Source organism: Parambassis ranga, chromosome 16 (genome assembly GCF_900634625.1).
Source record: "Parambassis ranga chromosome 16, fParRan2.1, whole genome shotgun sequence".
NCBI lineage: Eukaryota > Metazoa > Chordata > Actinopteri > Ambassidae > Parambassis > Parambassis ranga.
Genome location: NC_041036.1, coordinates 7,535,872 through 7,560,216, shown reverse-complemented (window position 1 = coordinate 7,560,216; position 24,345 = coordinate 7,535,872). Strand labels below are relative to the sequence as shown.

The 24,345-nt window shown below is 42.0% G+C and overlaps 1 protein-coding gene across 1 annotated transcript; it reads right to left on the bottom strand.

Moving 5' to 3' along the window:
* Nucleotides 1–703: 703 nt before the first annotated feature.
* Nucleotides 704–24,321, bottom strand: LOC114448645 (uncharacterized). Its single transcript, XM_028425737.1, is given in 69 exon segments — nucleotides 704–1,104; nucleotides 1,212–1,494; nucleotides 1,585–1,745; nucleotides 1,853–2,135; nucleotides 2,227–2,346; nucleotides 2,349–2,386; nucleotides 2,495–2,777; nucleotides 2,868–3,028; nucleotides 3,136–3,418; nucleotides 3,509–3,669; nucleotides 3,777–4,059; nucleotides 4,150–4,310; nucleotides 4,418–4,700; nucleotides 4,791–4,951; nucleotides 5,059–5,341; nucleotides 5,432–5,592; nucleotides 5,700–6,233; nucleotides 6,341–6,623; nucleotides 6,714–6,874; nucleotides 6,982–7,264; nucleotides 7,355–7,515; nucleotides 7,623–7,905; nucleotides 7,996–8,156; nucleotides 8,264–8,797; nucleotides 8,905–9,187; nucleotides 9,278–9,438; nucleotides 9,546–9,828; nucleotides 9,919–10,079; nucleotides 10,187–10,469; nucleotides 10,560–10,720; nucleotides 10,828–11,361; nucleotides 11,469–11,751; nucleotides 11,842–12,002; nucleotides 12,110–12,392; nucleotides 12,483–12,643; nucleotides 12,751–13,033; nucleotides 13,124–13,284; nucleotides 13,392–13,925; nucleotides 14,033–14,315; nucleotides 14,406–14,566; nucleotides 14,674–14,956; nucleotides 15,047–15,207; nucleotides 15,315–15,597; nucleotides 15,688–15,848; nucleotides 15,956–16,197; nucleotides 16,199–16,490; nucleotides 16,598–16,880; nucleotides 16,971–17,131; nucleotides 17,239–17,521; nucleotides 17,612–17,772; nucleotides 17,883–18,165; nucleotides 18,256–18,416; nucleotides 18,524–19,057; nucleotides 19,165–19,447; nucleotides 19,538–19,698; nucleotides 19,809–20,091; nucleotides 20,182–20,342; nucleotides 20,453–20,735; nucleotides 20,826–20,986; nucleotides 21,094–21,627; nucleotides 21,735–22,017; nucleotides 22,108–22,268; nucleotides 22,376–22,658; nucleotides 22,749–22,909; nucleotides 23,017–23,299; nucleotides 23,390–23,550; nucleotides 23,658–23,940; nucleotides 24,031–24,191; nucleotides 24,299–24,321. Coding segments are annotated over 68 exon segments (16,752 nt in total). The 5' UTR covers nucleotides 24,161–24,191; nucleotides 24,299–24,321; the 3' UTR covers nucleotides 704–932.
* Between the last annotated feature and the right edge of the window lie 24 nt (nucleotides 24,322–24,345).

The following is a 24,345-nucleotide window of genomic DNA, read 5'->3' as shown; positions in this document are numbered from 1 at the left end:
CTGCTGTCAGACTTGACCTTGTTCTGATAGCTTTGTGCCTGTGTGGGTGTGAATGTATGTATCCTCCACAGTGCATTTTGTGTGTAGGGCTTAGGTGCTTGTGTACATCAAGCTTGAAAGCAAGACAATTATAGTTTGTATCATTCTTTTTTTCTATTAGTTGCATAAATCCCAAAATGTTAAATTAGTAAATTAAGTTAAGTCACAAATATACTAATAAAAGTCCATTAAAGAGGAGGTAAAAATGATGGCAGCACTGTTGACAGTGTTGATTTTATATTTGCTCAGTAGGTGTTTGTCATATGTTAATCTCAGGATGGCTTCCAAATGGTTGGACGTCTAGCAGTGATAGAACCAGATAGATAGAACCAGATAGAACCTCATACTACTGGAATTGTTTATGTTAAATTGGTTTTCCAATCAACACAACCCTACATAGTTTGACTTGCAGGCAAAGCCTTTATGTTTATATATATATATATGTATATATATATATCTCAAACGTGTTCTTCATGACTATTTTTACTGTCTAATGCTCTAAATCAAATGTCATACACGTGTCAGGCCTCTCTGGTCTGCTGTCATGGGCAGAGTAGAACCTTGCAACAAAATTTGAATGATGACAAACAAAAGCACTAAATATGCTAATAGCATAGAAAACCTTTTAATGTCAGGTTAAGAATATATAGGACATATCAAAGAAAATTATGATTTTGTTTACCATGTGATGCTGTTGCAATTAAGATAAAATTCTGAAATTATTCCACATAACCATGTGCGTAACTCACAAATCATATAAATCTTAAAAAGCTATGCACAAATATCGGTTGCATATCTTTGGAAGTGTAGTTAAAGAAAATTGTATAATTGTAAGGCAATACAATATAATTGCAGAGTAGCAGAATAATAAAGTTAAGTCAGATTTCAGTAAGTTAACAGAGGTACGTAGTGGACTGATCAGATTTGGATCCAAAAACTTCGACCTCGCAAAGTGTCAGGTATTCTTTTCTTCCTGGGATGACAATGTTGACATAACGTCCTTCCATTCCTTTACATTCAAAGGTTTTTGTCATTCCAGCTGGGATACTTGTGATTACAGCACAACTGAAGAAGACAAGATATCACAATAAAACTCTCAAAAAAGCAGACATTATATGTTTTCACCCTTGTACAAATTCTGCAAAGAACCCATAGACAGAAAGCACTGTTACCTGGGATTAGCATTGCCGTTGTCATTGAGGGAATTTCCAATGCGTATCTCGGCTCCATTGAGTCTTTCAGGACAACAGTCTTGTCTGTTGGTGATGGTGACTGTGTTTATCTTATATGTCTGGAGGAGGTCCAGTCTCCACCATGGATTTTGATCATCATTTGTGTGTGTGCATGATTCCTGTGGCCAGTTGCTAGCACGATTTCCATCAATGGCCCTTTCAGGGAGACCGTTCCAACCCACTGAAGACTGAGTCACTTTTCCACCTCTAGCGATGTTGACATCTGGACAGTTACAAAAAATGTGAACACAATTTTGACACCCAAGACTATAATAATTTCAGTCTTGATTTGACGCAGCCCGTTTGACTATACCTGGTCCAGTTTTACCTACAAGTTGACCATTGACCTCGACCTCACAAAGTGTCAGGTATTCTTTTCTTCCTGGGATGACAATGTTGACATAACGTCCTTCCATTCCTTTACATTCAAAGGTTTTTGTCATTCCAGCTGGGATACTTGTGATTACAGCACAACTGAAGAAGACAAGATATCCCAATAAAACTCTCAAAAAAGCAGACATTATATGTTTTCACCCTTGTACAAATTCTGCAAAGAACCCATAGACAGAAAGCACTGTTACCTGGGATTAGCATTGCCGTTGTCATTGAGGGAATTTCCAATGCGTATCTCGGCTCCATTGAGTCTTTCAGGACAACAGTCTTGTCTGTTGGTGATGGTGACTGTGTTTATCTGATATGTCTGGAGGAGGTCCAGTCTCCACCATGGATTTTGATCATCATTTGTGTGTGTGCATGATTCCTGTGGCCAGTTGCTAGCACGATTTCCATCAATGGCCCTTTCAGGGAGACCGTTCCAACCCACTGAAGACTGAGTCACTTTTCCACCTCTAGCGATGTTGACATCTGGACAGTTACAAAAAATGTGAACACAATTTTGACACCCAAGACTATAATAATTTCAGTCTTGATTTGACGCAGCCCAGTTTGACTATACCTGGTCCAGTTTTACCTACAAGTTGACCATTGACCTCGACCTCACAAAGTGTCAGGTACTCTTTTCTTCCTGGGATGACAATGTTGACATAACGTCCTTCCATTCCTTTACATTCAAAGGTTTTGTCATTCCAGCTGGGATACTTGTGATTACAGCACAACTGAAGAAGACAAGATATCCCAATAAAACTCTCAAAAAAGCAGACATTATATGTTTTCACCCTTGTACAAATTCTGCAAAGAACCCATAGACAGAAAGCACTGTTTACCTGGGATTAGCATTGCCGTTGTCATTGAGGGAATTTCCAATGCGTATCTCGGCTCCATTGAGTCTTTCAGGACAACAGTCTTGTCTGTTGGTGATGGTGACTGTGTTTATCTTATATGTCTGGAGGAGGTCCAGTCTCCACCATGGATTTTGATCATCATTTGTGTGTGTGCATGATTCCTGTGGCCAGTTGCTAGCACGATTTCCATCAATGGCCCTTTCAGGGAGACCGTTCCAACCCACTGAAGACTGAGTCACTTTTCCACCTCTAGCGATGTTGACATCTGGACAGTTACAAAAAATGTGAACACAATTTTGACACCCAAGACTATAATAATTTCAGTCTTGATTTGACGCAGCCCGTTTGACTATACCTGGTCCAGTTTTACCTACAAGTTGACCATTGACCTCGACCTCACAAAGTGTCAGGTACTCTTTTCTTCCTGGGATGACAATGTTGACATAACGTCCTTCCATTCCTTTACATTCAAAGGTTTTTGTCATTCCAGCTGGGATACTTGTGATTACAGCACAACTGAAGAAGACAAGATATCCCAATAAAACTCTCAAAAAAGCAGACATTATATGTTTTCACCTTTGTACAAATTCTGCAAAGAACCCATAGACAGAAAGCACTGTTACCTGGGATTAGCATTGCCGTTGTCATTGAGGGAATTTCCAATGCGTATCTCGGCTCCATTGAGTCTTTCAGGACAACAGTCTTGTCTGTTGGTGATGGTGACTGTGTTTATCTGATATGTCTGGAGGAGGTCCAGTCTCCACCATGGATTTTGATCATCATTTGTGTGTGTGCATGATTCCTGTGGCCAGTTGCTAGCACGATTTCCATCAATGGCCCTTTCAGGGAGACCGTTCCAACCCACTGAAGACTGAGTCACTTTTCCACCTCTAGCGATGTTGACATCTGGACAGTTACAAAAAATGTGAACACAATTTTGACACCCAAGACTATAATAATTTCAGTCTTGATTTGACGCAGCCCGTTTGACTATACCTGGTCCAGTTTTACCTACAAGTTGACCATTGACCTCGACCTCACAAAGTGTCAGGTACTCTTTTCTTCCTGGGATGACAATGTTGACATAACGTCCTTCCATTCCTTTACATTCAAAGGTTTTTGTCATTCCAGCTGGGATACTTGTGATTACAGCACAACTGAAGAAGACAAGATATCCCAATAAAACTCTCAAAAAAGCAGACATTATATGTTTTCACCTTTGTACAAATTCTGCAAAGAACCCATAGACAGAAAGCACTGTTACCTGGGATTAGCATTGCCGTTGTCATTGAGGGAATTTCCAATGCGTATCTCGGCTCCATTGAGTCTTTCAGGACAACAGTCTTGTCTGTTGGTGATGGTGACTGTGTTTATCTGATATGTCTGGAGGAGGTCCAGTCTCCACCATGGATTTTGATCATCATTTGTGTGTGTGCATGATTCCTGTGGCCAGTTGCTAGCACGATTTCCATCAATGGCCCTTTCAGGGAGACCGTTCCAACCCACTGAAGACTGAGTCACTTTTCCACCTCTAGCGATGTTGACATCTGGACAGTTACAAAAAATGTGAACACAATTTTGACACCCAAGACTATAATAATTTCAGTCTTGATTTGACGCAGCCCGTTTGACTATACCTGGTCCAGTTTTACCTACAAGTTGACCATTGACCTCGACCTCACAAAGTGTCAGGTACTCTTTTCTTCCTGGGATGACAATGTTGACATAACGTCCTTCCATTCCTTTACATTCAAAGGTTTTTGTCATTCCAGCTGGGATACTTGTGATTACAGCACAACTGAAGAAGACAAGATATCCCAATAAAACTCTCAAAAAAGCAGACATTATATGTTTTCACCTTTGTACAAATTCTGCAAAGAACCCATAGACAGAAAGCACTGTTACCTGGGATTAGCATTGCCGTTGTCATTGAGGGAATTTCCAATGCGTATCTCGGCTCCATTGAGTCTTTCAGGACAACAGTCTTGTCTGTTGGTGATGGTGACTGTGTTTATCTTATATGTCTGGAGGAGGTCCAGTCTCCACCATGGATTTTGATCATCATTTGTGTGTGTGCATGATTCCTGTGGCCAGTTGCTAGCACGATTTCCATCAATGGCCCTTTCAGGGAGACCGTTCCAACCCACTGAAGACTGAGTCACTTTTCCACCTCTAGCGATGTTGACATCTGGACAGTTACAAAAAATGTGAACACAATTTTGACACCCAAGACTATAATAATTTCAGTCTTGATTTGACGCAGCCCGTTTGACTATACCTGGTCCAGTTTTACCTACAAGTTGACCATTGACCTCGACCTCACAAAGTGTCAGGTACTCTTTTCTTCCTGGGATGACAATGTTGACATAACGTCCTTCCATTCCTTTACATTCAAAGGTTTTTGTCATTCCAGCTGGGATACTTGTGATTACAGCACAACTGAAGAAGACAAGATATCCCAATAAAACTCTCAAAAAAGCAGACATTATATGTTTTCACCTTTGTACAAATTCTGCAAAGAACCCATAGACAGAAAGCACTGTTACCTGGGATTAGCATTGCCGTTGTCATTGAGGGAATTTCCAATGCGTATCTCGGCTCCATTGAGTCTTTCAGGACAACAGTCTTGTCTGTTGGTGATGGTGACTGTGTTTATCTGATATGTCTGGAGGAGGTCCAGTCTCCACCATGGATTTTGATCATCATTTGTGTGTGTGCATGATTCCTGTGGCCAGTTGCTAGCACGATTTCCATCAATGGCCCTTTCAGGGAGACCGTTCCAACCCACTGAAGACTGAGTCACTTTTCCACCTCTAGCGATGTTGACATCTGGACAGTTACAAAAAATGTGAACACAATTTTGACACCCAAGACTATAATAATTTCAGTCTTGATTTGACGCAGCCCGTTTGACTATACCTGGTCCAGTTTTACCTACAAGTTGACCATTGACCTCGACCTCACAAAGTGTCAGGTACTCTTTTCTTCCTGGGATGACAATGTTGACATAACGTCCTTCCATTCCTTTACATTCAAAGGTTTTTGTCATTCCAGCTGGGATACTTGTGATTACAGCACAACTGAAGAAGACAAGATATCCCAATAAAACTCTCAAAAAAGCAGACATTATATGTTTTCACCCTTGTACAAATTCTGCAAAGAACCCATAGACAGAAAGCACTGTTACCTGGGATTAGCATTGCCGTTGTCATTGAGGGAATTTCCAATGCGTATCTCGGCTCCATTGAGTCTTTCAGGACAACAGTCTTGTCTGTTGGTGATGGTGACTGTGTTTATCTTATATGTCTGGAGGAGGTCCAGTCTCCACCATGGATTTTGATCATCATTTGTGTGTGTGCATGATTCCTGTGGCCAGTTGCTAGCACGATTTCCATCAATGGCCCTTTCAGGGAGACCGTTCCAACCCACTGAAGACTGAGTCACTTTTCCACCTCTAGCGATGTTGACATCTGGACAGTTACAAAAAATGTGAACACAATTTTGACACCCAAGACTATAATAATTTCAGTCTTGATTTGACGCAGCCCGTTTGACTATACCTGGTCCAGTTTTACCTACAAGTTGACCATTGACCTCGACCTCACAAAGTGTCAGGTACTCTTTTCTTCCTGGGATGACAATGTTGACATAACGTCCTTCCATTCCTTTACATTCAAAGGTTTTTGTCATTCCAGCTGGGATACTTGTGATTACAGCACAACTGAAGAAGACAAGATATCCCAATAAAACTCTCAAAAAAGCAGACATTATATGTTTTCACCTTTGTACAAATTCTGCAAAGAACCCATAGACAGAAAGCACTGTTACCTGGGATTAGCATTGCCGTTGTCATTGAGGGAATTTCCAATGCGTATCTCGGCTCCATTGAGTCTTTCAGGACAACAGTCTTGTCTGTTGGTGATGGTGACTGTGTTTATCTGATATGTCTGGAGGAGGTCCAGTCTCCACCATGGATTTTGATCATCATTTGTGTGTGTGCATGATTCCTGTGGCCAGTTGCTAGCACGATTTCCATCAATGGCCCTTTCAGGGAGACCGTTCCAACCCACTGAAGACTGAGTCACTTTTCCACCTCTAGCGATGTTGACATCTGGACAGTTACAAAAAATGTGAACACAATTTTGACACCCAAGACTATAATAATTTCAGTCTTGATTTGACGCAGCCCGTTTGACTATACCTGGTCCAGTTTTACCTACAAGTTGACCATTGACCTCGACCTCACAAAGTGTCAGGTACTCTTTTCTTCCTGGGATGACAATGTTGACATAACGTCCTTCCATTCCTTTACATTCAAAGGTTTTTGTCATTCCAGCTGGGATACTTGTGATTACAGCACAACTGAAGAAGACAAGATATCCCAATAAAACTCTCAAAAAAGCAGACATTATATGTTTTCACCTTTGTACAAATTCTGCAAAGAACCCATAGACAGAAAGCACTGTTACCTGGGATTAGCATTGCCGTTGTCATTGAGGGAATTTCCAATGCGTATCTCGGCTCCATTGAGTCTTTCAGGACAACAGTCTTGTCTGTTGGTGATGGTGACTGTGTTTATCTTATATGTCTGGAGGAGGTCCAGTCTCCACCATGGATTTTGATCATCATTTGTGTGTGTGCATGATTCCTGTGGCCAGTTGCTAGCACGATTTCCATCAATGGCCCTTTCAGGGAGACCGTTCCAACCCACTGAAGACTGAGTCACTTTTCCACCTCTAGCGATGTTGACATCTGGACAGTTACAAAAAATGTGAACACAATTTTGACACCCAAGACTATAATAATTTCAGTCTTGATTTGACGCAGCCCGTTTGACTATACCTGGTCCAGTTTTACCTACAAGTTGACCATTGACCTCGACCTCACAAAGTGTCAGGTACTCTTTTCTTCCTGGGATGACAATGTTGACATAACGTCCTTCCATTCCTTTACATTCAAAGGTTTTTGTCATTCCAGCTGGGATACTTGTGATTACAGCACAACTGAAGAAGACAAGATATCCCAATAAAACTCTCAAAAAAGCAGACATTATATGTTTTCACCTTTGTACAAATTCTGCAAAGAACCCATAGACAGAAAGCACTGTTACCTGGGATTAGCATTGCCGTTGTCATTGAGGGAATTTCCAATGCGTATCTCGGCTCCATTGAGTCTTTCAGGACAACAGTCTTGTCTGTTGGTGATGGTGACTGTGTTTATCTGATATGTCTGGAGGAGGTCCAGTCTCCACCATGGATTTTGATCATCATTTGTGTGTGTGCATGATTCCTGTGGCCAGTTGCTAGCACGATTTCCATCAATGGCCCTTTCAGGGAGACCGTTCCAACCCACTGAAGACTGAGTCACTTTTCCACCTCTAGCGATGTTGACATCTGGACAGTTACAAAAAATGTGAACACAATTTTGACACCCAAGACTATAATAATTTCAGTCTTGATTTGACGCAGCCCGTTTGACTATACCTGGTCCAGTTTTACCTACAAGTTGACCATTGACCTCGACCTCACAAAGTGTCAGGTACTCTTTTCTTCCTGGGATGACAATGTTGACATAACGTCCTTCCATTCCTTTACATTCAAAGGTTTTTGTCATTCCAGCTGGGATACTTGTGATTACAGCACAACTGAAGAAGACAAGATATCCCAATAAAACTCTCAAAAAAGCAGACATTATATGTTTTCACCTTTGTACAAATTCTGCAAAGAACCCATAGACAGAAAGCACTGTTACCTGGGATTAGCATTGCCGTTGTCATTGAGGGAATTTCCAATGCGTATCTCGGCTCCATTGAGTCTTTCAGGACAACAGTCTTGTCTGTTGGTGATGGTGACTGTGTTTATCTTATATGTCTGGAGGAGGTCCAGTCTCCACCATGGATTTTGATCATCATTTGTGTGTGTGCATGATTCCTGTGGCCAGTTGCTAGCACGATTTCCATCAATGGCCCTTTCAGGGAGACCGTTCCAACCCACTGAAGACTGAGTCACTTTTCCACCTCTAGCGATGTTGACATCTGGACAGTTACAAAAAATGTGAACACAATTTTGACACCCAAGACTATAATAATTTCAGTCTTGATTTGACGCAGCCCGTTTGACTATACCTGGTCCAGTTTTACCTACAAGTTGACCATTGACCTCGACCTCACAAAGTGTCAGGTACTCTTTTCTTCCTGGGATGACAATGTTGACATAACGTCCTTCCATTCCTTTACATTCAAAGGTTTTTGTCATTCCAGCTGGGATACTTGTGATTACAGCACAACTGAAGAAGACAAGATATCCCAATAAAACTCTCAAAAAAGCAGACATTATATGTTTTCACCTTTGTACAAATTCTGCAAAGAACCCATAGACAGAAAGCACTGTTACCTGGGATTAGCATTGCCGTTGTCATTGAGGGAATTTCCAATGCGTATCTCGGCTCCATTGAGTCTTTCAGGACAACAGTCTTGTCTGTTGGTGATGGTGACTGTGTTTATCTGATATGTCTGGAGGAGGTCCAGTCTCCACCATGGATTTTGATCATCATTTGTGTGTGTGCATGATTCCTGTGGCCAGTTGCTAGCACGATTTCCATCAATGGCCCTTTCAGGGAGACCGTTCCAACCCACTGAAGACTGAGTCACTTTTCCACCTCTAGCGATGTTGACATCTGGACAGTTACAAAAAATGTGAACACAATTTTGACACCCAAGACTATAATAATTTCAGTCTTGATTTGACGCAGCCCGTTTGACTATACCTGGTCCAGTTTTACCTACAAGTTGACCATTGACCTCGACCTCACAAAGTGTCAGGTACTCTTTTCTTCCTGGGATGACAATGTTGACATAACGTCCTTCCATTCCTTTACATTCAAAGGTTTTTGTCATTCCAGCTGGGATACTTGTGATTACAGCACAACTGAAGAAGACAAGATATCCCAATAAAACTCTCAAAAAAGCAGACATTATATGTTTTCACCTTTGTACAAATTCTGCAAAGAACCCATAGACAGAAAGCACTGTTACCTGGGATTAGCATTGCCGTTGTCATTGAGGGAATTTCCAATGCGTATCTCGGCTCCATTGAGTCTTTCAGGACAACAGTCTTGTCTGTTGGTGATGGTGACTGTGTTTATCTGATATGTCTGGAGGAGGTCCAGTCTCCACCATGGATTTTGATCATCATTTGTGTGTGTGCATGATTCCTGTGGCCAGTTGCTAGCACGATTTCCATCAATGGCCCTTTCAGGGAGACCGTTCCAACCCACTGAAGACTGAGTCACTTTTCCACCTCTAGCGATGTTGACATCTGGACAGTTACAAAAAATGTGAACACAATTTTGACACCCAAGACTATAATAATTTCAGTCTTGATTTGACGCAGCCCGTTTGACTATACCTGGTCCAGTTTTACCTACAAGTTGACCATTGACCTCGACCTCACAAAGTGTCAGGTACTCTTTTCTTCCTGGGATGACAATGTTGACATAACGTCCTTCCATTCCTTTACATTCAAAGGTTTTTGTCATTCCAGCTGGGATACTTGTGATTACAGCACAACTGAAGAAGACAAGATATCCCAATAAAACTCTCAAAAAAGCAGACATTATATGTTTTCACCCTTGTACAAATTCTGCAAAGAACCCATAGACAGAAAGCACTGTTACCTGGGATTAGCATTGCCGTTGTCATTGAGGGAATTTCCAATGCGTATCTCGGCTCCATTGAGTCTTTCAGGACAACAGTCTTGTCTGTTGGTGATGGTGACTGTGTTTATCTTATATGTCTGGAGGAGGTCCAGTCTCCACCATGGATTTTGATCATCATTTGTGTGTGTGCATGATTCCTGTGGCCAGTTGCTAGCACGATTTCCATCAATGGCCCTTTCAGGGAGACCGTTCCAACCCACTGAAGACTGAGTCACTTTTCCACCTCTAGCGATGTTGACATCTGGACAGTTACAAAAAATGTGAACACAATTTTGACACCCAAGACTATAATAATTTCAGTCTTGATTTGACGCAGCCCGTTTGACTATACCTGGTCCAGTTTTACCTACAAGTTGACCATTGACCTCGACCTCACAAAGTGTCAGGTACTCTTTTCTTCCTGGGATGACAATGTTGACATAACGTCCTTCCATTCCTTTACATTCAAAGGTTTTTGTCATTCCAGCTGGGATACTTGTGATTACAGCACAACTGAAGAAGACAAGATATCCCAATAAAACTCTCAAAAAAGCAGACATTATATGTTTTCATCCTTGTACAAATTCTGCAAAGAACCCATAGACAGAAAGCACTGTTACCTGGGATTAGCATTGCCGTTGTCATTGAGGGAATTTCCAATGCGTATCTCGGCTCCATTGAGTCTTTCAGGACAACAGTCTTGTCTGTTGGTGATGGTGACTGTGTTTATCTTATATGTCTGGAGGAGGTCCAGTCTCCACCATGGATTTTGATCATCATTTGTGTGTGTGCATGATTCCTGTGGCCAGTTGCTAGCACGATTTCCATCAATGGCCCTTTCAGGGAGACCGTTCCAACCCACTGAAGACTGAGTCACTTTTCCACCTCTAGCGATGTTGACATCTGGACAGTTACAAAAAATGTGAACACAATTTTGACACCCAAGACTATAATAATTTCAGTCTTGATTTGACGCAGCCCATTTGACTATACCTGGTCCAGTTTTACCTACAAGTTGACCATTGACCTCGACCTCACAAAGTGTCAGGTACTCTTTTCTTCCTGGGATGACAATGTTGACATAACGTCCTTCCATTCCTTTACATTCAAAGGTTTTTGTCATTCCAGCTGGGATACTTGTGATTACAGCACAACTGAAGAAGACAAGATATCCCAATAAAACTCTCAAAAAAGCAGACATTATATGTTTTCACCCTTGTACAAATTCTGCAAAGAACCCATAGACAGAAAGCACTGTTACCTGGGATTAGCATTGCCGTTGTCATTGAGGGAATTTCCAATGCGTATCTCGGCTCCATTGAGTCTTTCAGGACAACAGTCTTGTCTGTTGGTGATGGTGACTGTGTTTATCTGATATGTCTGGAGGAGGTCCAGTCTCCACCATGGATTTTGATCATCATTTGTGTGTGTGCATGATTCCTGTGGCCAGTTGCTAGCACGATTTCCATCAATGGCCCTTTCAGGGAGACCGTTCCAACCCACTGAAGACTGAGTCACTTTTCCACCTCTAGCGATGTTGACATCTGGACAGTTACAAAAAATGTGAACACAATTTTGACACCCAAGACTATAATAATTTCAGTCTTGATTTGACGCAGCCCGTTTGACTATACCTGGTCCAGTTTTACCTACAAGTTGACCATTGACCTCGACCTCACAAAGTGTCAGGTACTCTTTTCTTCCTGGGATGACAATGTTGACATAACGTCCTTCCATTCCTTTACATTCAAAGGTTTTTGTCATTCCAGCTGGGATACTTGTGATTACAGCACAACTGAAGAAGACAAGATATCCCAATAAAACTCTCAAAAAAGCAGACATTATATGTTTTCACCCTTGTACAAATTCTGCAAAGAACCCATAGACAGAAAGCACTGTTACCTGGGATTAGCATTGCCGTTGTCATTGAGGGAATTTCCAATGCGTATCTCGGCTCCATTGAGTCTTTCAGGACAACAGTCTTGTCTGTTGGTGATGGTGACTGTGTTTATCTGATATGTCTGGAGGAGGTCCAGTCTCCACCATGGATTTTGATCATCATTTGTGTGTGTGCATGATTCCTGTGGCCAGTTGCTAGCACGATTTCCATCAATGGCCCTTTCAGGGAGACCGTTCCAACCCACTGAAGACTGAGTCACTTTTCCACCTCTAGCGATGTTGACATCTGGACAGTTACAAAAAATGTGAACACAATTTTGACACCCAAGACTATAATAATTTCAGTCTTGATTTGACGCAGCCCGTTTGACTATACCTGGTCCAGTTTTACCTACAAGTTGACCATTGACCTCGACCTCACAAAGTGTCAGGTACTCTTTTCTTCCTGGGATGACAATGTTGACATAACGTCCTTCCATTCCTTTACATTCAAAGGTTTTTGTCATTCCAGCTGGGATACTTGTGATTACAGCACAACTGAAGAAGACAAGATATCCCAATAAAACTCTCAAAAAAGCAGACATTATATGTTTTCACCTTTGTACAAATTCTGCAAAGAACCCATAGACAGAAAGCACTGTTACCTGGGATTAGCATTGCCGTTGTCATTGAGGGAATTTCCAATGCGTATCTCGGCTCCATTGAGTCTTTCAGGACAACAGTCTTGTCTGTTGGTGATGGTGACTGTGTTTATCTGATATGTCTGGAGGAGGTCCAGTCTCCACCATGGATTTTGATCATCATTTGTGTGTGTGCATGATTCCTGTGGCCAGTTGCTAGCACGATTTCCATCAATGGCCCTTTCAGGGAGACCGTTCCAACCCACTGAAGACTGAGTCACTTTTCCACCTCTAGCGATGTTGACATCTGGACAGTTACAAAAAATGTGAACACAATTTTGACACCCAAGACTATAATAATTTCAGTCTTGATTTGACGCAGCCCGTTTGACTATACCTGGTCCAGTTTTACCTACAAGTTGACCATTGACCTCGACCTCACAAAGTGTCAGGTACTCTTTTCTTCCTGGGATGACAATGTTGACATAACGTCCTTCCATTCCTTTACATTCAAAGGTTTTTGTCATTCCAGCTGGGATACTTGTGATTACAGCACAACTGAAGAAGACAAGATATCCCAATAAAACTCTCAAAAAAGCAGACATTATATGTTTTCACCTTTGTACAAATTCTGCAAAGAACCCATAGACAGAAAGCACTGTTACCTGGGATTAGCATTGCCGTTGTCATTGAGGGAATTTCCAATGCGTATCTCGGCTCCATTGAGTCTTTCAGGACAACAGTCTTGTCTGTTGGTGATGGTGACTGTGTTTATCTGATATGTCTGGAGGAGGTCCAGTCTCCACCATGGATTTTGATCATCATTTGTGTGTGTGCATGATTCCTGTGGCCAGTTGCTAGCACGATTTCCATCAATGGCCCTTTCAGGGAGACCGTTCCAACCCACTGAAGACTGAGTCACTTTTCCACCTCTAGCGATGTTGACATCTGGACAGTTACAAAAAATGTGAACACAATTTTGACACCCAAGACTATAATAATTTCAGTCTTGATTTGACGCAGCCCGTTTGACTATACCTGGTCCAGTTTTACCTACAAGTTGACCATTGACCTCGACCTCACAAAGTGTCAGGTACTCTTTTCTTCCTGGGATGACAATGTTGACATAACGTCCTTCCATTCCTTTACATTCAAAGGTTTTTGTCATTCCAGCTGGGATACTTGTGATTACAGCACAACTGAAGAAGACAAGATATCCCAATAAAACTCTCAAAAAAGCAGACATTATATGTTTTCACCCTTGTACAAATTCTGCAAAGAACCCATAGACAGAAAGCACTGTTACCTGGGATTAGCATTGCCGTTGTCATTGAGGGAATTTCCAATGCGTATCTCGGCTCCATTGAGTCTTTCAGGACAACAGTCTTGTCTGTTGGTGATGGTGACTGTGTTTATCTGATATGTCTGGAGGAGGTCCAGTCTCCACCATGGATTTTGATCATCATTTGTGTGTGTGCATGATTCCTGTGGCCAGTTGCTAGCACGATTTCCATCAATGGCCCTTTCAGGGAGACCGTTCCAACCCACTGAAGACTGAGTCACTTTTCCACCTCTAGCGATGTTGACATCTGGACAGTTACAAAAAATGTGAACACAATTTTGACACCCAAGACTATAATAATTTCAGTCTTGATTTGACGCAGCCCATTTGACTATACCTGGTCCAGTTTTACCTACAAGTTGACCATTGACCTCGACCTCACAAAGTGTCAGGTACTCTTTTCTTCCTGGGATGACAATGTTGACATAACGTCCTTCCATTCCTTTACATTCAAAGGTTTTTGTCATTCCAGCTGGGATACTTGTGATTACAGCACAACTGAAGAAGACAAGATATCCCAATAAAACTCTCAAAAAAGCAGACATTATATGTTTTCACCCTTGTACAAATTCTGCAAAGAACCCATAGACAGAAAGCACTGTTACCTGGGATTAGCATTGCCGTTGTCATTGAGGGAATTTCCAATGCGTATCTCGGCTCCATTGAGTCTTTCAGGACAACAGTCTTGTCTGTTGGTGATGGTGACTGTGTTTATCTTATATGTCTGGAGGAGGTCCAGTCTCCACCATGGATTTTGATCATCATTTGTGTGTGTGCATGATTCCTGTGGCCAGTTGCTAGCACGATTTCCATCAATGGCCCTTTCAGGGAGACCGTTCCAACCCACTGAAGACTGAGTCACTTTTCCACCTCTAGCGATGTTGACATCTGGACAGTTACAAAAAATGTGAACACAATTTTGACACCCAAGACTATAATAATTTCAGTCTTGATTTGACGCAGCCCATTTGACTATACCTGGTCCAGTTTTACCTACAAGTTGACCATTGACCTCGACCTCACAAAGTGTCAGGTACTCTTTTCTTCCTGGGATGACAATGTTGACATAACGTCCTTCCATTCCTTTACATTCAAAGGTTTTTGTCATTCCAGCTGGGATACTTGTGATTACAGCACAACTGAAGAAGACAAGATATCCCAATAAAACTCTCAAAAAAGCAGACATTATATGTTTTCACCCTTGTACAAATTCTGCAAAGAACCCATAGACAGAAAGCACTGTTACCTGGGATTAGCATTGCCGTTGTCATTGAGGGAATTTCCAATGCGTATCTCGGCTCCATTGAGTCTTTCAGGACAACAGTCTTGTCTGTTGGTGATGGTGACTGTGTTTATCTGATATGTCTGGAGGAGGTCCAGTCTCCACCATGGATTTTGATCATCATTTGTGTGTGTGCATGATTCCTGTGGCCAGTTGCTAGCACGATTTCCATCAATGGCCCTTTCAGGGAGACCGTTCCAACCCACCGAAGACTGAGTCACTTTTCCACCTCTAGCGATGTTGACATCTGGACAGTTACAAAAAATGTGAACACAATTTTGACACCCAAGACTATAATAATTTCAGTCTTGATTTGACGCAGCCCGTTTGACTATACCTGGTCCAGTTTTACCTACAAGTTGACCATTGACCTCGACCTCACAAAGTGTCAGGTACTCTTTTCTTCCTGGGATGACAATGTTGACATAACGTCCTTCCATTCCTTTACATTCAAAGGTTTTTGTCATTCCAGCTGGGATACTTGTGATTACAGCACAACTGAAGAAGACAAGATATCCCAATAAAACTCTCAAAAAAGCAGACATTATATGTTTTCACCCTTGTACAAATTCTGCAAAGAACCCATAGACAGAAAGCACTGTTACCTGGGATTAGCATTGCCGTTGTCATTGAGGGAATTTCCAATGCGTATCTCGGCTCCATTGAGTCTTTCAGGACAACAGTCTTGTCTGTTGGTGATGGTGACTGTGTTTATCTGATATGTCTGGAGGAGGTCCAGTCTCCACCATGGATTTTGATCATCATTTGTGTGTGTGCATGATTCCTGTGGCCAGTTGCTAGCACGATTTCCATCAATGGCCCTTTCAGGGAGACCGTTCCAACCCACCTGAAGACTGAGTCACTTTTCCACCTCTAGCGATGTTGACATCTGGACAGTTACAAAAAATGTGAACACAATTTTGACACCCAAGACTATAATAATTTCAGTCTTGATTTGACGCAGCCCGTTTGACTATACCTGGTCCAGTTTTACCTACAAGTTGACCATTGACCTCGACCTCACAAAGTGTCAGGTACTCTTTTCTTCCTGGGATGACAATGTTGACATAACGTCCTTCCATTCCTTTACATTCAAAGGTTTTTGTCATTCCAGCTGGGATACTTGTGATTACAGCACAACTGAAGAAGACAAGATATCCCAATAAAACTCTCAAAAAAGCAGACATTATATGTTTTCACCTTTGTACAAATTCTGCAAAGAACCCATAGACAGAAAGCACTGTTACCTGGGATTAGCATTGCCGTTGTCATTGAGGGAATTTCCAATGCGTATCTCGGCTCCATTGAGTCTTTCAGGACAACAGTCTTGTCTGTTGGTGATGGTGACTGTGTTTATCTTATATGTCTGGAGGAGGTCCAGTCTCCACCATGGATTTTGATCATCATTTGTGTGTGTGCATGATTCCTGTGGCCAGTTGCTAGCACGATTTCCATCAATGGCCCTTTCAGGGAGACCGTTCCAACCCACTGAAGACTGAGTCACTTTTCCACCTCTAGCGATGTTGACATCTGGACAGTTACAAAAAATGTGAACACAATTTTGACACCCAAGACTATAATAATTTCAGTCTTGATTTGACGCAGCCCGTTTGACTATACCTGGTCCAGTTTTACCTACAAGTTGACCATTGACCTCGACCTCACAAAGTGTCAGGTACTCTTTTCTTCCTGGGATGACAATGTTGACATAACGTCCTTCCATTCCTTTACATTCAAAGGTTTTTGTCATTCCAGCTGGGATACTTGTGATTACAGCACAACTGAAGAAGACAAGATATCCCAATAAAACTCTCAAAAAAGCAGACATTATATGTTTTCACCCTTGTACAAATTCTGCAAAGAACCCATAGACAGAAAGCACTGTTACCTGGGATTAGCATTGCCGTTGTCATTGAGGGAATTTCCAATGCGTATCTCGGCTCCATTGAGTCTTTCAGGACAACAGTCTTGTCTGTTGGTGATGGTGACTGTGTTTATCTGATATGTCTGGAGGAGGTCCAGTCTCCACCATGGATTTTGATCATCATTTGTGTGTGTGCATGATTCCTGTGGCCAGTTGCTAGCACGATTTCCATCAATGGCCCTTTCAGGGAGACCGTTCCAACCCACTGAAGACTGAGTCACTTTTCCACCTCTAGCGATGTTGACATCTGGACAGTTACAAAAAATGTGAACACAATTTTGACACCCAAGACTATAATAATTTCAGTCTTGATTTGACGCAGCCCGTTTGACTATACCTGGTCCAGTTTTACCTACAAGTTGACCATTGACCTCGACCTCACAAAGTGTCAGGTACTCTTTTCTTCCTGGGATGACAATGTTGACATAACGTCCTTCCATTCCTTTACATTCAAAGGTTTTTGTCATTCCAGCTGGGATACTTGTGATTACAGCACAACTGAAGAAGACAAGATATCCCAATAAAACTCTCAAAAAAGCAGACATTATATGTTTTCACCCTTGTACAAATTCTGCAAAGAACCCATAGACAGAAAGCACTGTTGTTACCTGGGATTAGCATTGCCGTTGTCATTGAGGGAATTTCCAATGCGTATCTCGGCTCCATTGAGTCTTTCAGGACAACAGTCTTGTCTGTTGGTGATGGTGACTGTGTTTATCTTATATGTCTGGAGGAGGTCCAGTCTCCACCATGGATTTTGATCATCATTTGTGTGTGTGCATGATTCCTGTGGCCAGTTGCTAGCACGATTTCCATCAATGGCCCTTTCAGGGAGACCGTTCCAACCCACTGAAGACTGAGTCACTTTTCCACCTCTAGCGATGTTGACATCTGGACAGTTACAAAAAATGTGAACACAATTTTGACACCCAAGACTATAATAATTTCAGTCTTGATTTGACGCAGCCCGTTTGACTATACCTGGTCCAGTTTTACCTACAAGTTGACCATTGACCTCGACCTCACAAAGTGTCAGGTACTCTTTTCTTCCTGGGATGACAATGTTGACATAACGTCCTTCCATTCCTTTACATTCAAAGGTTTTTGTCATTCCAGCTGGGATACTTGTGATTACAGCACAACTGAAGAAGACAAGATATCCCAATAAAACTCTCAAAAAAGCAGACATTATATGTTTTCACCTTTGTACAAATTCTGCAAAGAACCCATAGACAGAAAGCACTGTTACCTGGGATTAGCATTGCCGTTGTCATTGAGGGAATTTCCAATGCGTATCTCGGCTCCATTGAGTCTTTCAGGACAACAGTCTTGTCTGTTGGTGATGGTGACTGTGTTTATCTGATATGTCTGGAGGAGGTCCAGTCTCCACCATGGATTTTGATCATCATTTGTGTGTGTGCATGATTCCTGTGGCCAGTTGCTAGCACGATTTCCATCAATGGCCCTTTCAGGGAGACCGTTCCAACCCACCGAAGACTGAGTCACTTTTCCACCTCTAGCGATGTTGACATCTGGACAGTTACAAAAAATGTGAACACAATTTTGACACCCAAGACTATAATAATTTCAGTCTTGATTTGACGCAGCCCGTTTGACTATACCTGGTCCAGTTTTACCTACAAGTTGACCATTGACCTCGACCTCACAAAGTGTCAGGTACTCTTTTCTTCCTGGGATGACAATGTTGACATAACGTCCTTCCATTCCTTTACATTCAAAGGTTTTTGTCATTCCAGCTGGGATACTTGTGATTACAGCACAACTGAAGAAGACAAGATATCCCAATAAAACTCTCAAAAAAGCAGACATTATATGTTTTCACCTTTGTACAAATTCTGCAAAGAACCCATAGACAGAAAGCACTGTTACCTGGGATTAGCATTGCCGTTGTCATTGAGGGAATTTCCAATGCGTATCTCGGCTCCATTGAGTCTTTCAGGACAACAGTCTTGTCTGTTGGTGATGGTGACTGTGTTTATCTTATATGTCTGGAGGAGGTCCAGTCTCCACCATGGATTTTGATCATCATTTGTGTGTGTGCATGATTCCTGTGGCCAGTTGCTAGCACGATTTCCATCAATGGCCCTTTCAGGGAGACCGTTCCAACCCACTGAAGACTGAGTCACTTTTCCACCTCTAGCGATGTTGACATCTGGACAGTTACAAAAAATGTGAACACAATTTTGACACCCAAGACTATAATAATTTCAGTCTTGATTTGACGCAGCCCGTTTGACTATACCTGGTCCAGTTTTACCTACAAGTTGACCATTGACCTCGACCTCACAAAGTGTCAGGTACTCTTTTCTTCCTGGGATGACAATGTTGACATAACGTCCTTCCATTCCTTTACATTCAAAGGTTTTTGTCATTCCAGCTGGGATACTTGTGATTACAGCACAACTGAAGAAGACAAGATATCCCAATAAAACTCTCAAAAAAGCAGACATTATATGTTTTCACCCTTGTACAAATTCTGCAAAGAACCCATAGACAGAAAGCACTGTTGTTACCTGGGATTAGCATTGCCGTTGTCATTGAGGGAATTTCCAATGCGTATCTCGGCTCCATTGAGTCTTTCAGGACAACAGTCTTGTCTGTTGGTGATGGTGACTGTGTTTATCTTATATGTCTGGAGGAGGTCCAGTCTCCACCATGGATTTTGATCATCATTTGTGTGTGTGCATGATTCCTGTGGCCAGTTGCTAGCACGATTTCCATCAATGGCCCTTTCAGGGAGACCGTTCCAACCCACTGAAGACTGAGTCACTTTTCCACCTCTAGCGATGTTGACATCTGGACAGTTACAAAAAATGTGAACACAATTTTGACACCCAAGACTATAATAATTTCAGTCTTGATTTGACGCAGCCCATTTGACTATACCTGGTCCAGTTTTACCTACAAGTTGACCATTGACCTCGACCTCACAAAGTGTCAGGTACTCTTTTCTTCCTGGGATGACAATGTTGACATAACGTCCTTCCATTCCTTTACATTCAAAGGTTTTTGTCATTCCAGCTGGGATACTTGTGATTACAGCACAACTGAAGAAGACAAGATATCCCAATAAAACTCTCAAAAAAGCAGACATTATATGTTTTCACCCTTGTACAAATTCTGCAAAGAACCCATAGACAGAAAGCACTGTTGTTACCTGGGATTAGCATTGCCGTTGTCATTGAGGGAATTTCCAATGCGTATCTCGGCTCCATTGAGTCTTTCAGGACAACAGTCTTGTCTGTTGGTGATGGTGACTGTGTTTATCTTATATGTCTGGAGGAGGTCCAGTCTCCACCATGGATTTTGATCATCATTTGTGTGTGTGCATGATTCCTGTGGCCAGTTGCTAGCACGATTTCCATCAATGGCCCTTTCAGGGAGACCGTTCCAACCCACTGAAGACTGAGTCACTTTTCCACCTCTAGCGATGTTGACATCTGGACAGTTACAAAAAATGTGAACACAATTTTGACACCCAAGACTATAATAATTTCAGTCTTGATTTGACGCAGCCCGTTTGACTATACCTGGTCCAGTTTTACCTACAAGTTGACCATTGACCTCGACCTCACAAAGTGTCAGGTACTCTTTTCTTCCTGGGATGACAATGTTGACATAACGTCCTTCCATTCCTTTACATTCAAAGGTTTTTGTCATTCCAGCTGGGATACTTGTGATTACAGCACAACTGAAGAAGACAAGATATCCCAATAAAACTCTCAAAAAAGCAGACATTATATGTTTTCACCTTTGTACAAATTCTGCAAAGAACCCATAGACAGAAAGCACTGTTACCTGGGATTAGCATTGCCGTTGTCATTGAGGGAATTTCCAATGCGTATCTCGGCTCCATTGAGTCTTTCAGGACAACAGTCTTGTCTGTTGGTGATGGTGACTGTGTTTATCTGATATGTCTGGAGGAGGTCCAGTCTCCACCATGGATTTTGATCATCATTTGTGTGTGTGCATGATTCCTGTGGCCAGTTGCTAGCACGATTTCCATCAATGGCCCTTTCAGGGAGACCGTTCCAACCCACTGAAGACTGAGTCACTTTTCCACCTCTAGCGATGTTGACATCTGGACAGTTACAAAAAATGTGAACACAATTTTGACACCCAAGACTATAATAATTTCAGTCTTGATTTGACGCAGCCCGTTTGACTATACCTGGTCCAGTTTTACCTACAAGTTGACCATTGACCTCGACCTCACAAAGTGTCAGGTACTCTTTTCTTCCTGGGATGACAATGTTGACATAACGTCCTTCCATTCCTTTACATTCAAAGGTTTTTGTCATTCCAGCTGGGATACTTGTGATTACAGCACAACTGAAGAAGACAAGATATCCCAATAAAACTCTCAAAAAAGCAGACATTATATGTTTTCACCTTTGTACAAATTCTGCAAAGAACCCATAGACAGAAAGCACTGTTACCTGGGATTAGCATTGCCGTTGTCATTGAGGGAATTTCCAATGCGTATCTCGGCTCCATTGAGTCTTTCAGGACAACAGTCTTGTCTGTTGGTGATGGTGACTGTGTTTATCTTATATGTCTGGAGGAGGTCCAGTCTCCACCATGGATTTTGATCATCATTTGTGTGTGTGCATGATTCCTGTGGCCAGTTGCTAGCACGATTTCCATCAATGGCCCTTTCAGGGAGACCGTTCCAACCCACTGAAGACTGAGTCACTTTTCCACCTCTAGCGATGTTGACATCTGGACAGTTACAAAAAATGTGAACACAATTTTGACACCCAAGACTATAATAATTTCAGTCTTGATTTGACGCAGCCCGTTTGACTATACCTGGTCCAGTTTTACCTACAAGTTGACCATTGACCTCGACCTCACAAAGTGTCAGGTACTCTTTTCTTCCTGGGATGACAATGTTGACATAACGTCCTTCCATTCCTTTACATTCAAAGGTTTTTGTCATTCCAGCTGGGATACTTGTGATTACAGCACAACTGAAGAAGACAAGATATCCCAATAAAACTCTCAAAAAAGCAGACATTATATGTTTTCACCTTTGTACAAATTCTGCAAAGAACCCATAGACAGAAAGCACTGTTACCTGGGATTAGCATTGCCGTTGTCATTGAGGGAATTTCCAATGCGTATCTCGGCTCCATTGAGTCTTTCAGGACAACAGTCTTGTCTGTTGGTGATGGTGACTGTGTTTATCTTATATGTCTGGAGGAGGTCCAGTCTCCACCATGGATTTTGATCATCATTTGTGTGTGTGCATGATTCCTGTGGCCAGTTGCTAGCACGATTTCCATCAATGGCCCTTTCAGGGAGACCGTTCCAACCCACTGAAGACTGAGTCACTTTTCCACCTCTAGCGATGTTGACATCTGGACAGTTACAAAAAATGTGAACACAATTTTGACACCCAAGACTATAATAATTTCAGTCTTGATTTGACGCAGCCCGTTTGACTATACCTGGTCCAGTTTTACCTACAAGTTGACCATTGACCTCGACCTCACAAAGTGTCAGGTACTCTTTTCTTCCTGGGATGACAATGTTGACATAACGTCCTTCCATTCCTTTACATTCAAAGGTTTTTGTCATTCCAGCTGGGATACTTGTGATTACAGCACAACTGAAGAAGACAAGATATCCCAATAAAACTCTCAAAAAAGCAGACATTATATGTTTTCACCTTTGTACAAATTCTGCAAAGAACCCATAGACAGAAAGCACTGTTACCTGGGATTAGCATTGCCGTTGTCATTGAGGGAATTTCCAATGCGTATCTCGGCTCCATTGAGTCTTTCAGGACAACAGTCTTGTCTGTTGGTGATGGTGACTGTGTTTATCTTATATGTCTGGAGGAGGTCCAGTCTCCACCATGGATTTTGATCATCATTTGTGTGTGTGCATGATTCCTGTGGCCAGTTGCTAGCACGATTTCCATCAATGGCCCTTTCAGGGAGACCGTTCCAACCCACTGAAGACTGAGTCACTTTTCCACCTCTAGCGATGTTGACATCTGGACAGTTACAAAAAATGTGAACACAATTTTGACACCCAAGACTATAATAATTTCAGTCTTGATTTGACGCAGCCCGTTTGACTATACCTGGTCCAGTTTTACCTACAAGTTGACCATTGACCTCGACCTCACAAAGTGTCAGGTACTCTTTTCTTCCTGGGATGACAATGTTGACATAACGTCCTTCCATTCCTTTACATTCAAAGGTTTTTGTCATTCCAGCTGGGATACTTGTGATTACAGCACAACTGAAGAAGACAAGATATCCCAATAAAACTCTCAAAAAAGCAGACATTATATGTTTTCACCTTTGTACAAATTCTGCAAAGAACCCATAGACAGAAAGCACTGTTACCTGGGATTAGCATTGCCGTTGTCATTGAGGGAATTTCCAATGCGTATCTCGGCTCCATTGAGTCTTTCAGGACAACAGTCTTGTCTGTTGGTGATGGTGACTGTGTTTATCTGATATGTCTGGAGGAGGTCCAGTCTCCACCATGGATTTTGATCATCATTTGTGTGTGTGCATGATTCCTGTGGCCAGTTGCTAGCACGATTTCCATCAATGGCCCTTTCAGGGAGACCGTTCCAACCCACTGAAGACTGAGTCACTTTTCCACCTCTAGCGATGTTGACATCTGGACAGTTACAAAAAATGTGAACACAATTTTGACACCCAAGACTATAATAATTTCAGTCTTGATTTGACGCAGCCCGTTTGACTATACCTGGTCCAGTTTTACCTACAAGTTGACCATTGACCTCGACCTCACAAAGTGTCAGGTACTCTTTTCTTCCTGGGATGACAATGTTGACATAACGTCCTTCCATTCCTTTACATTCAAAGGTTTTTGTCATTCCAGCTGGGATACTTGTGATTACAGCACAACTGAAGAAGACAAGATATCCCAATAAAACTCTCAAAAAAGCAGACATTATATGTTTTCACCTTTGTACAAATTCTGCAAAGAACCCATAGACAGAAAGCACTGTTACCTGGGATTAGCATTGCCGTTGTCATTGAGGGAAATTCCAATGCGTAT